The sequence below is a fragment of the Cyprinodon tularosa genome, unplaced genomic scaffold (genome assembly GCF_016077235.1).
Source record: "Cyprinodon tularosa strain WSP-4 unplaced genomic scaffold, ASM1607723v1 ctg272, whole genome shotgun sequence".
Taxonomy (NCBI): Eukaryota; Metazoa; Chordata; class Actinopteri; order Cyprinodontiformes; family Cyprinodontidae; genus Cyprinodon; species Cyprinodon tularosa.
This window is the reverse complement of record NW_024038977.1, coordinates 2,128,869-2,140,061: the sequence shown is the minus strand read 5'-3', so window position 1 is coordinate 2,140,061 and position 11,193 is coordinate 2,128,869. Positions and strand designations below refer to the sequence as shown.

At 34.9% G+C, this 11,193-nt stretch overlaps 1 protein-coding gene across 1 annotated transcript; it reads left to right on the top strand.

The window, feature by feature from the left end:
* Nucleotides 1–748: 748 nt before the first annotated feature.
* Nucleotides 749–10,937, top strand: LOC119786447 (secretory carrier-associated membrane protein 5-like). The gene is made up of 7 exons (XM_038289792.1): nucleotides 749–959; nucleotides 1,299–1,340; nucleotides 1,456–1,581; nucleotides 3,718–3,874; nucleotides 5,297–5,398; nucleotides 8,712–8,829; nucleotides 10,461–10,937. Exons 2-7 carry the CDS (start codon nucleotides 1,334–1,336, stop codon nucleotides 10,638–10,640), a joined length of 690 nt encoding a protein of 229 aa, XP_038145720.1. The 5' UTR covers nucleotides 749–959; nucleotides 1,299–1,333; the 3' UTR covers nucleotides 10,641–10,937.
* Nucleotides 10,938–11,193: the final 256 nt, after the last annotated feature.

The following is an 11,193-nucleotide window of genomic DNA, read 5'->3' as shown; positions in this document are numbered from 1 at the left end:
AGCTGAGGTGGCAATGGCTGAAATGAAGGACTAGAGTAAATAGACACTCATATTTTTATTACTAGCATATTAAAGGCATGGTTTTGAGTAGATTTAAGTTTTTGGAAAAGTTGGAGATAATATGAAAAGGGCTTTTAGTTTGGGAGTGTTTTAGTCATATTCCCCAGGCTATAGTGGACAGTGACATGAAGTGAGTTGTGGATGTGGCAGATATAGCAGAAATAATGAGTTCCTTTTTATGTAAAGTTGAAATTAATTTTTCCTCGTTTTAACTTATGACTCAGCCTTGGGAAAGATTCAGATATTCAAGAAGATAGCATCAAGGATGGATTATTGAGGAACTCTGCATGTTGCAGTCTGAGTCTTGTATTCATTTCCATCGAAGATTCAGGTCTTTTTAAGATTTTACCATTTTTTATGACACACATGTAAAACAGCTGTCAAATATGTTTTGTTGATTTTGCTTAAGACAGTTCAAATAACAGGGGGTAAGCCCTTCAACTGTTAATATAGGCCTATCACGGGTCACATACGCAGATTACCCACCTAATAAACCTTTTGTCTTTAACGGACAGGTTACGGAAATAAGACGCTACTCTGTTAAGAATCGTTTTAAAATCTCCTTTAAAAAGAAAATGTTCAAAACGAATTGGCTGCTAAATCTCTGCGTTCAGCACCATGGACAGGGTTCTGAACAGCGATTGGGTCAACAATTTAACGTCAAGGATTAAACTAATCCCACCATTGGACCGAATCAATCTGACAGCAGAGCTCTACGCTGTGATTGGTGGATGTTTAGAATAGCCATTATTTATTACTACAGCTACACCGAGCAACAAAAGTATTGTTATCGTCCAATAGTGAAGTCAGGCAACGCTGGATCGGTGTTCGCAGTGTGTCCAGGTTACAGGTGAACCACGGTGTAGAAGCATATTGCAGAGGAGCCGCTGCTGTCGGAGGTAAGCAGATTAAGTTCCCTGTTCAATCCGTAATTCCTGGAAACGACAGCAAGCTCGAACATATTCAGCAATCGCAGAATGCAATAGTGCGTCTCATCGTGAGGCTGCCTCCGGTCTGGGTTAATATTTATTCGTAGATGATGGAAGCGGAAAGATAGTGTCGTTGACATCAAGCAGAAATATTCAATCTTCCTGGACGGCTATTCCACCTATTGTTAACCTACTTTTTTACTGTTCGGTGTAGCAGCTCTAGGATCCTCACCATTAAGTTGAGAATCTTTGAAAGATTTTCCACAAGTTACCAGATATGCAAAACTGACGTTTCTTTTTGTTTGACAGGGTTCAGGACCAGGTTGAAAACAAACTGTGCACTAATGGCTGGTCAGTATAAAATAAAAACGACCCCCCCCCCCCCCCCTCCACACACAAACACACACGCACAAACAAATGATTGACATAAAAGTGACATATTTAACTGTTCTTCTATCATTTACAGATACGGAGCCCAATTTCCCCCCGCTGCCCGGGTTTGTTCCTCTGAAGCCCTGTTTCTATCAAAACTTTGAGGAGATTCCTGAACAGCACCGCAGCATGTGCAGGAAAATGTACAAACTGTGGATGTGTGAGTGTTCAAAAGCAGTAGGCCTACTACCTCTGATACTAATGTTAAATTATCCCAGAGTGCTTTGCAATTAACTTATCCAAATTGTTTCATATAACATTCCTAAATGTAATATTTATATTTTATTTAGAATTTTACTGGGTCGACCAACACAAAGTTGTATAGGAAATTATACATGTGGTATCAATGTTTTTTGTCAATTTTTATAAGTATAAAACCGAAAAGGTTTGCATATATATATATAAAAACCCTTGCTCACCCACCGCCGGCTGTCCGCCCCCCCTTTTTTTCCTCCAAGCTCGGGTCCTCTACAAGAGGCCTGGGAGCCAGCTCTTCTCTGAGCCCCTGTAATGTCTTTAGTTTCTCATGTTCCTTTTTCCTGATGTTGCAGTCACTTACAGTACTATTGCTATGTCAACCACAATGGCTTTCCTCTGCTTTTAATCCACCACCACAATGTTTGGTTGGTTTGTCATTACCACGCTGTCCGTCTGTATGTGGAAGTCCCACAGGATGTGGGCTCAGTCATTCTCTACCATCTTTGGGGGTGTTTCCCACTTTGAACTGGGGTTTCCAGCCCATACTTTGCATAGAGGCTTTTGTACACTATGCCAGCCACCTGGTTATGGCGCACCATGTAAGCTTTCCCTGCTAGCATCTTACACCCTGCAGCTTTGTGCTGAATTGTCTCTGGGGCCTCTTTTGCACAGTCTGCACCTGGGGTCCTGTCTGGTGTGGTAGCACTTTTAAAAATTTATAATTTTCCTATACAACTTTGTGTTAAAATATATAGCGTTTACTATATATATATATATATATATATATATATATATACAATATACAAAATTAGCAGTAAATCAAACATAATCTATCAGAAAATCTCATCTGAAATATGATATATCTCCTAGCAATTCTTGTATAATAATAGGACTTTCCTTTTTTGTATTGAGTTATTAAAAGAAAATGAATTTTGACAATGTTTAAAGTTTTTATGTTGCAGCTTCAAAACAGTTTTACATATATCTAGATATATATGTTTTGTTGATTCAGTTTAACAATTGCTAATTAGGAAATGGTAGTGGCAAGCTCTATGCTGGGATGCTTTATTTGACCATCAACATGAAATAGGTCAAAGCTGGTGGGGAATGAGGACTCTTAAAACTGGGCATTTGGAGAATTGTTGTTATAGAGAGTAAAAGATTTGAGACTGGTCTGGATCTTCAATTTGAAGAAAGAGCACTTTAACTTTCAGGGAATATTCTAAGTCAGAACATTTGCCCAATGAATCTAACTGAGAGTCTGTGGCAGGATCTAAAAATATCACAACTTCTCTCCATCTAAACTGGCTTCGATGTAACTTAGATAAAACAAAATATTACTCATAATAGAATTTGAAATGCTGAAAATACATACTTCTTCTTCTTTAATTCTTTATCATTTAACAAATAACTATCCATTCAGGTTCATATTACATGTATGCACTGCTTTGTGTTGCCACATAAATTTAAATACATTAAGGTACGTGGTTGGATGAAAATATAATGATAAAAATACTTTGGCAAGACACTTCATTTGTCTTCCGCTGTAAAATAACTTTTCAAGTCATATTTTTTTCTTTCTTCCTGCAGGTGTCTTTTTAAAATAAATGCTAAACAGAAGGTATTTGATTTGTGATTGAAGCTATTCACTTTTTTCTGTGAGTCTTTTAATCAGTTGTATGCAAAAGCACATTACCTTAGTAATATACCTTTTCTTTCCCACACTTTTATTTTTCTGTTTTCTTCAAATTTTTTTACACTTGCTTTTTTATTTCATTTTAATTATGTATTTTTTTTCTTTCTTCTTTGAACAGTACATTATTTTATTGGTTTTTCCTATAATCTTTATTTTCCAATCAGACAGTTTTAAAACTGTTTGCCTTTACTTGAAATAAAGGCAGCGTAACAAAAAAGTATAGATTATAAAGCTTAACACTAAATCTGCTTTTAACTCCTTTTCAGTTGGTGAAGACTATCCTCTCATCACTCTTATTATTGTTTTTAAGTTCTTTTCTGCATGTGCATGTGAATAAAGAAGATATAAGCCTTTGTGTGTGTTTTGTCCCAAAGACTAAAACATGTCTGCAATGTTTTACAGTGAACAGCGCAACCCTTGCAGTAAATTTTATTGCTTGCTTTGCTTGGATGTTTGGTGGCGGTGGAGTCACCAACTTTGGATTGTCCATTATTTGGCTCCTAATGTTCACTCCTTGCTCCTACGTGTGTTGGTTCAGGCCCATCTACAAGGCATTCAAGTAAGTTAAATACTGAATCTCTAACATTATTCTTGTTGGATTTTATAAACTTGTCATGGTTTGCAATATTATTCTGAAAATGTTTAATTTTCAGTTGTAAATTAGTGGATATGTGTACATTTTTCAAGATAAAGAGGAATCTTGGTTTAACAAGCATGCGTGTAATTTGATTTCAAACCAAACAGCTTTATATGACGAAGGACCTTTTCTTCTAAAAACACATTACCTGATTATGAAAAAGTGTATTTTTGTTTACAGTTTGCCAATAATGTACTCCATGCATCAACAACTTTAATGGAAAACCAGTTTTGATCTCATTTGAAACATCCGCTTGTCAGAATGTATATTAAATAAATGTGCATGTTAACACAAGATGAAGTTTAAATCAACCGAAAAAGGTGCCTTAAAGGCCTTTCAAACAAATTACAGATTGCCCAATCCAGAGTTATTGGCACCCGTCAAATTGGTCTTTTATTAAGATTTTTTTTAAGATTAGAACTTAAAAAAAAATAAAAAATACATTTTGAGTTCAACCCATGCAAAGATTTTGTGTGTTTATAATAAAACCAGCATATTATTTTTAAATTTTTATTAAAGAGATGTAACTGAGGATTTTTTTTTCATATCTATTTTTCTTTACATGGGTTTGCATGGATTTTTCAATAGGTAGACAAAGATTTCCTGAATATGAAAATGTTGTGACACAGAAGACCAGTGATCTTAGACAGTTATAATGTACTTATAGATAAACAACATTCCGTCTTACTGAGGTTAATATTTATTGACCTTCCTTAGACAAATACTTTAGATATGGGCTCAAAACTTGCCATTACCAGCCGATCGATTGCATCTATTCAATTCAGTTCAATTCAATTCAGTTTATTTCTATAGTGCCATTTCACAACACAAGGCACTTTACAGTTCACCAGATCAGTCAGTCAGATTGATTCAAAGTTTTTATCTAAGGAAAACCAGTTAACTGCATCGACTCATTGACTCGAAAGCAATCCCTCACACTAAGCATGCTTGTAGCAACAGTGGAGAGGAAAAACTCCCCTTTAACAAGAAGAAACCTCCAGCAGAACAAGACTTAGTGTGAGCGGCCATTTGCTGAAGCCAACTGGGGTTCAGGGAGACAGAAGTAGACATACAGTAAGACTAGGCGCTAAAAGCACACAGGTTTGTTGAGCTAGCATAAACACTAAAGATTAAGCTGTTGTAGGTAAAGAAAAGGATCTTATGATAGATTATGCTACTGTAGTAAATTATGATTTTATTTTTAAGAATTTTTACGCAACTACAGAAGTTGTTTACTTTAAATGTCAATGTACAAAATCCATATAGATTGGTAAAAAAAAAAAAAAACTAATTGAAAAAAAGTATGATTTAATTATTAATATCTTTTTTTTGTATCTCTGATAGGTCTGACAGCTCCTTCAACTTCATGCTGTTTTTTTTTGTCTTCATGGCCCAAGTTGGAATCAGCATCATCCAGAGTATCGGCATCCCAGGATGGGGAGTATGGTAAGAGTTACAGAAATTTATTTTAGTTTACACTTTAACTGTGTTTATTAAACTTTATTTTCTGTGTTTTCTTATACACAAGCTTGCTTGTGCCATTTCTTAGGAAACTTTTACCTTTAAGGAAACGCTTAAGCTTAGCTGAAAACAAATAATTCAGTATAAGAAATACCTTCTGCCGTAATACAACTGTACCAACAGGATATAGTAGGAAGTTAATACAGATAAAGTTCAATTAAATACCTTATCCAAGGAGTAAAAGAACAACAAAAATTTGAAATACCAATAAATAAGAGAGAGCAATAAACACAACACAGGAAATGAAACACCAAATCAAGCTGGTGAAAGGGGAAAAAAAGAAAAAAAAGGACAAGAAGGACATGGGAAATTAGAGTCCAAAAGCAGGGAAGCATTTATACTCCTTGTATTTTATATTTAAGATAAATTTTATGTTTAAAATTACAACCAAAAACTTTGATCAATTTAGATTTTCTGCGATAAACCAACAAAACCTGGAGGATTATTTAAAGTGTCAGGAAAAATTATACACATTTTTTTTTTTTTTATACATTAACATGGAAATATGTTTTGTGAAAAAAAGCTTTGTGCGTAGTATTGTTTTATTTAGCCTTCTTAGGTGTTTGCTCTGTAACACATGTTTTGTTGAGATTAAAGCTACTAAAATTTTTAGGCTCTGTTCTAATGAAAATTTGCTCATATAGGAGCTGATTATTTTTCTCATTGTATGTTGAAAATTAATTCATAGTTATTAGAATTGATGAAGAATAATCTACAAAAACCTGTATTAGAGTCTTTAAATGGCTGCATTATTGGGCATAGATCTGGACCTTGAATTTGAAAACAGAAATCCGGTCAACAAGGAATGATTAATGGATCATCATTTATACCTAAAACTAATATGTTCGCTGTGATTTAATGAATTTAGTGTTAATAAGTAAAAAAGTAAAAACAAAATTTTTCGTTGCTATCACTGAGTCTGGGAGCGGCATTTTTGTCCATATATAGTAACACCTCACTCCAGACATCTTCCAGCAGTGACGCCACGGTCGGTAAGCCTAGCGCCATTCTCCGCGCTTTACAAGCAAAATCAATGGGAGCTACTAGACACATCTGCAATCAACAACAATAATTGAAGATTTCCAGGGGACTTCACCAAATTCCCCAGAGCTATAGTTAAACTCACAATGCCTGCTTGTATGGCAGTTGGATGTTGTAATACATTGGGTAAAAGTGAAAAAAAAAAAAAAAGTTTCCATGATCCTCCACGGACGGGTTCGCTGTTGGATTGCTAAATTGAAGAGGGAGGATTTGCCATCGAACTTCTGGCCAGAGATAAAACACGTCACATGTAGCCAACATTTGGAAGAAGAATGTTTTCAAGATGACTTGGATAACAGCGCGTTGTGACAAACATGGATGCCTCCGGTATAGCACATTCAAATGAAAATGACTCTTAATTAAAAACACTTGTCATTTATTGGACAGTATGTAATAATTTCATATATAAAGTACTTTCAGAAGTTTGTATTCTGAATTTGACCGGACTTTTCCTTTAATACGTTTTCTGTCAGGATTATCCTCTATTTAGCTCCATCCACTTTCTACAACCAAATTGATGAAAAGCACAAGCACATTCAGTATGATGCTGCCATTACCATATGTCCCTGTGAGGATAGTTTATCCATTCATCTACTCCTGCTTAATTCGTCAGGGATTCTGTGGGGCCGGTGCCTCTCTGGCAGTCTTGACGGGTCACTAGTCTGTATCAGGGGATTGTTTATTTTATTTTAATCTCAGACCAACATGAGCCAAAAGCTTTCCTTTTCCCCTACAATGTTTGTACTAAACTGGGACAAGATCTCTTGACCGTCTTTCAACTAAGTCTTTGTTCTAGTCACTCTGCATTAAGGATGAATTAGTAGTTGTTCTGTTAATGGATTCTCCTGCTTTAGACTTTTAGCCTTTCAACAGAGTTACTATGGGACTCTTGACTGCTTCTCTGATTAATGTTTTAATACTTTAAAACTTATTTTCTAACAGTTTAGGTGCACAGCCAATCCTTTAGAAGGTAACTGGTCTTCCATACCCTTCAGTTTTAGACGGCGGATTAAATTGTGCTTTGTAAGCTGTTCAAAGTTTAGACATGGGCTCTTACTCTATTTTTAACTTTTCTAAAACACTATTCCTGATCCATCAGCTGTGTTCCTTAGTCCTGATGATGTCGTTTGTTCACTATTTTTTTCCCCAAACAAATCTCAGAGGCCTTTTACAAAAGAGATGGATTTATATAGAGACTAAATGCACACAGGTGGTTTCTGTTCTCTAGCTGGATTATTTCTGAAGGCAGTTTGTTCTACTTAATCTTACTTAGAGGTAGCAGAGTATGTAATTCAATCAGAAAATAATGTAACAGATTTCCTATTTCAATTGGCAAAATATTTTGAAAACTATGTATTAATTTCTATTGACTTTGCTATCATGCATTATGTTGGTATAACAAAAAATATTCCCAGAAATGAATTTTAAGATACAACTAAAGATTAAAAAATTTAGTTGTAACAGCAAAAAGAAAAAAAGAAAAAAAAATGGATTCCCTTAAAAAGGGAATGTTCCAGTAGACAAGGTTAAAACATAAAACAACTTTAAGTAAACAATGTATAGTGTAAATAACTAAAGTATTACATAGGTTCTACATGGATAAAACATTAAACTAATTTTCATGATTAGAATGACAAAGAACTAAAACAAATCATGATATCTCTTAATAAAGTACAATAAAATACATCCAATCCAAAAAGAAAAAAGGTCATTTATTGAGTTTTTGTAATATTCAGTGCTTAAGAAACCTTAAAATGCCACCTAAATTCAATACAGTGTTTTTCCTGCTGCTTCTAATAAAAATGACGACGTCAAACTCTCAGATATTGGTTCTATATAACATTTATGTTAGTCATTATATTACATTTTAAGAGGCCAATAAAATAATCTAGCAAATGTCACAGGACTCCAGCTGATGATAAGAAATGAATGTTATGACACCCACCATAAAATCTGTAAATGTCACCATGTGCATCGGAACACTCTCATCCATCAAATGTTAAATTTTTATATCAATATACTTAAATCCATCAATATTACTGCATTTAGTAGCCAGATGTTCAGTTTTTTTTTTTCGTTTTTTAGTTGAAAGAGCGCTACTCCTTCCAATAACAATAGTTCCTTTTGTTTTTTTAAATCCTCTGTATTTAGAGCTGATATTTGAAATTTTTTTAACAGTCATATATTTGTTTTACAGCGGCTGGTTGGCGACAATCTCCTTCTTCAGCTATAACATTTTCATTGCATTAATCATGCTGATCCCTACAATCATGTTCACTGCTGTGGCCTCGCTGTCCTTCATTGCGCTCACCAAGGTAAAGGTTTCACAAGTTCATCACTTTGTAGAGCCACATAAGGTGAAAATGTATAGAGTTTAGGTATATATGTCTAATAATAATAAGGAAAACCAATAATGTATTTACATAACTTGTCCAGACAACCAGTTAAACTACCATCAATACATCCTTCAGTCAGTGCTATCTAGCAGCTGCCTTAGCAGCAAATGTTTGGTAGTATGTCTTTATCAGCTTTGACAGCCTCCAGTTGGATTTGATTGCTTTGTTTTATTTTTGGAAACATATTAGCAGATAAAATCAGACTGGAGGGAAACAATACAATAGCAGCCATTCAAAATGGCCCTTCCCTGTCAAACGCCAGCCGAATGGCAGCCCACTTCCATGCAACTCCCAGCAAAATACTCTCTAAATTCCAGCCGCTGGAGTGACCCCCTCTTGCATATTTATTTTTTTTATTCCACCCTTTCACTGAAGTGCAGGGTCTATCAAGGAGATTATGCTTTTCTTTAGATGTTAATGTCCACAAATCATGACCGAAAGAATATTTTAGTACAAAGATTGATGTTTAAAAAGGAATTAAAGGGGAACCTGCCAATGACCAACCAAGGGCGCATCAAGGAAAGTGAAGACATTTTAAATGGCTACTACGGTACATGACGATCAATGTTCAATTTCTTTGCCACAGTTTCTAAATGTTCCCACTCTCCAGCCCACCAACACCAAGCCCTCTAATAAGATTTTTGGGAAAATTTTACTGAAATTGCAGCCTTTCATATGTAATGACTATTCTTTCCCCATTCTTCTTTGCTGAACTCCATCTGATTGGATCCACTTCAAATGCTACATTTTAGTGACCTATGTGCAGAGCACCTTCCCTTTACATATTGGGTGTGTCCTCTGCATATTTTATAGCTAATACATGCAGAAAACGATATTTTACCCAGAAAACATATATTTTTTTCGTGCTGAGAGCACTTCCCTTAACTTGCTCTATGTCTCCACTGCTTTTCTGGTCCTATAGCCATCCAAAAACAACACCTCTGCTGAATTTTTTACAATAGCTTTCATCTTTTCACAGTTTTCTAAAGATGGAGATTTGAGGAAGTCATGACCAATACTTTTCCTGTTAACAATCATATTGGAGCAATTCTCGCCCATTGCTTTACCGCAGGCCTTTCTGGTCTCTAATCAGTGCTCCCCTTTCCTGTCCTTCTTTACCATAGCTTTTCATTTTCAGTTTTCTCTCTTAGCTGTGTGAAAAACTGATATTGTTTTATAAAATATCTCTACTTTATACATTATTATCCCTGAACTTTGTGCTGTGTTGCTTGGTTATACTGATGCTGTTTGTTCACAGATATTCTAACAATATAGAAGGCTTAATACAAATGGATGTCAGAGCATTTTCAGATTTTTGCTCGTAAGAGCATTTCAAAAGTATGAATCACTTTTCTTTGACAACTAAGTACCCATAAACTTGGATAATTTATCCGCTAAAAATCTGGTGAAATATGTCGTACTCTGTGCAAATATCTGAAATATGAAAAATTGAGAAAAATGCTCAAGAGGTTTAAGTACTTTTGAAAAGGACGTGTATCTTTCATGAGAAACTCTTTCATTATTAAGTTGTTATCCTACCTTGCCCACAGATCCATAATTTCTATCGTGGTACTGGGGCCAGCATGTCCAAAGCTCAGGAAGAGTGGGCTACAGGAGCGTGGAAGAACCCTCATGTCCAGGAAGCAGCCCAGCAGGCCGCCATGGGGGCTGCTACTGGAGCCATGCAAGATCAGTTCTCCAGCCCACAGTACAACCAAAACCAGATGTAACATCATCAAGATAGGAGACGTCAGAGATTCAATGCTAAAATTTAACATCAGACCTCAAAACAATTTTGGGTATCTGTTTTTTTTTTTATTTTATTTTTTACAAACTGCATTGAAAGTCATTCCGATTTCTTGAACTACCTTCAATGCAAGTATTTTTTAATTGAAATTGAGCAAAAATATGTACATTTTTCTCTTTTAAATAGGTGAATATAAGAGTAACTGTAATAGCTTAAGAATTGTGTTCTTATTTATAAACCTTTATTTATGGAGATTTATATGAACAAATCTAAAAAAAAGGGTCTACAACAACTGGCTCGATGAATAGTTTTTGGATGATATAGTACTCATAGAAGTGATAAAGTTTATGTTTTATTCAAACTTAAATATGAAATGGATGTTTTAAATGTTGTTTGAAAGATGATGCAACCTCAGACTTGAAAAAAATGTAAATTATCTTTATCAATAATTTTAATATGAAATGTAAATGTCTGTAATAAAATTAAATAAAAATGACTGTATAACATAAATACATCTTCTGACAATCTGAGCCCTT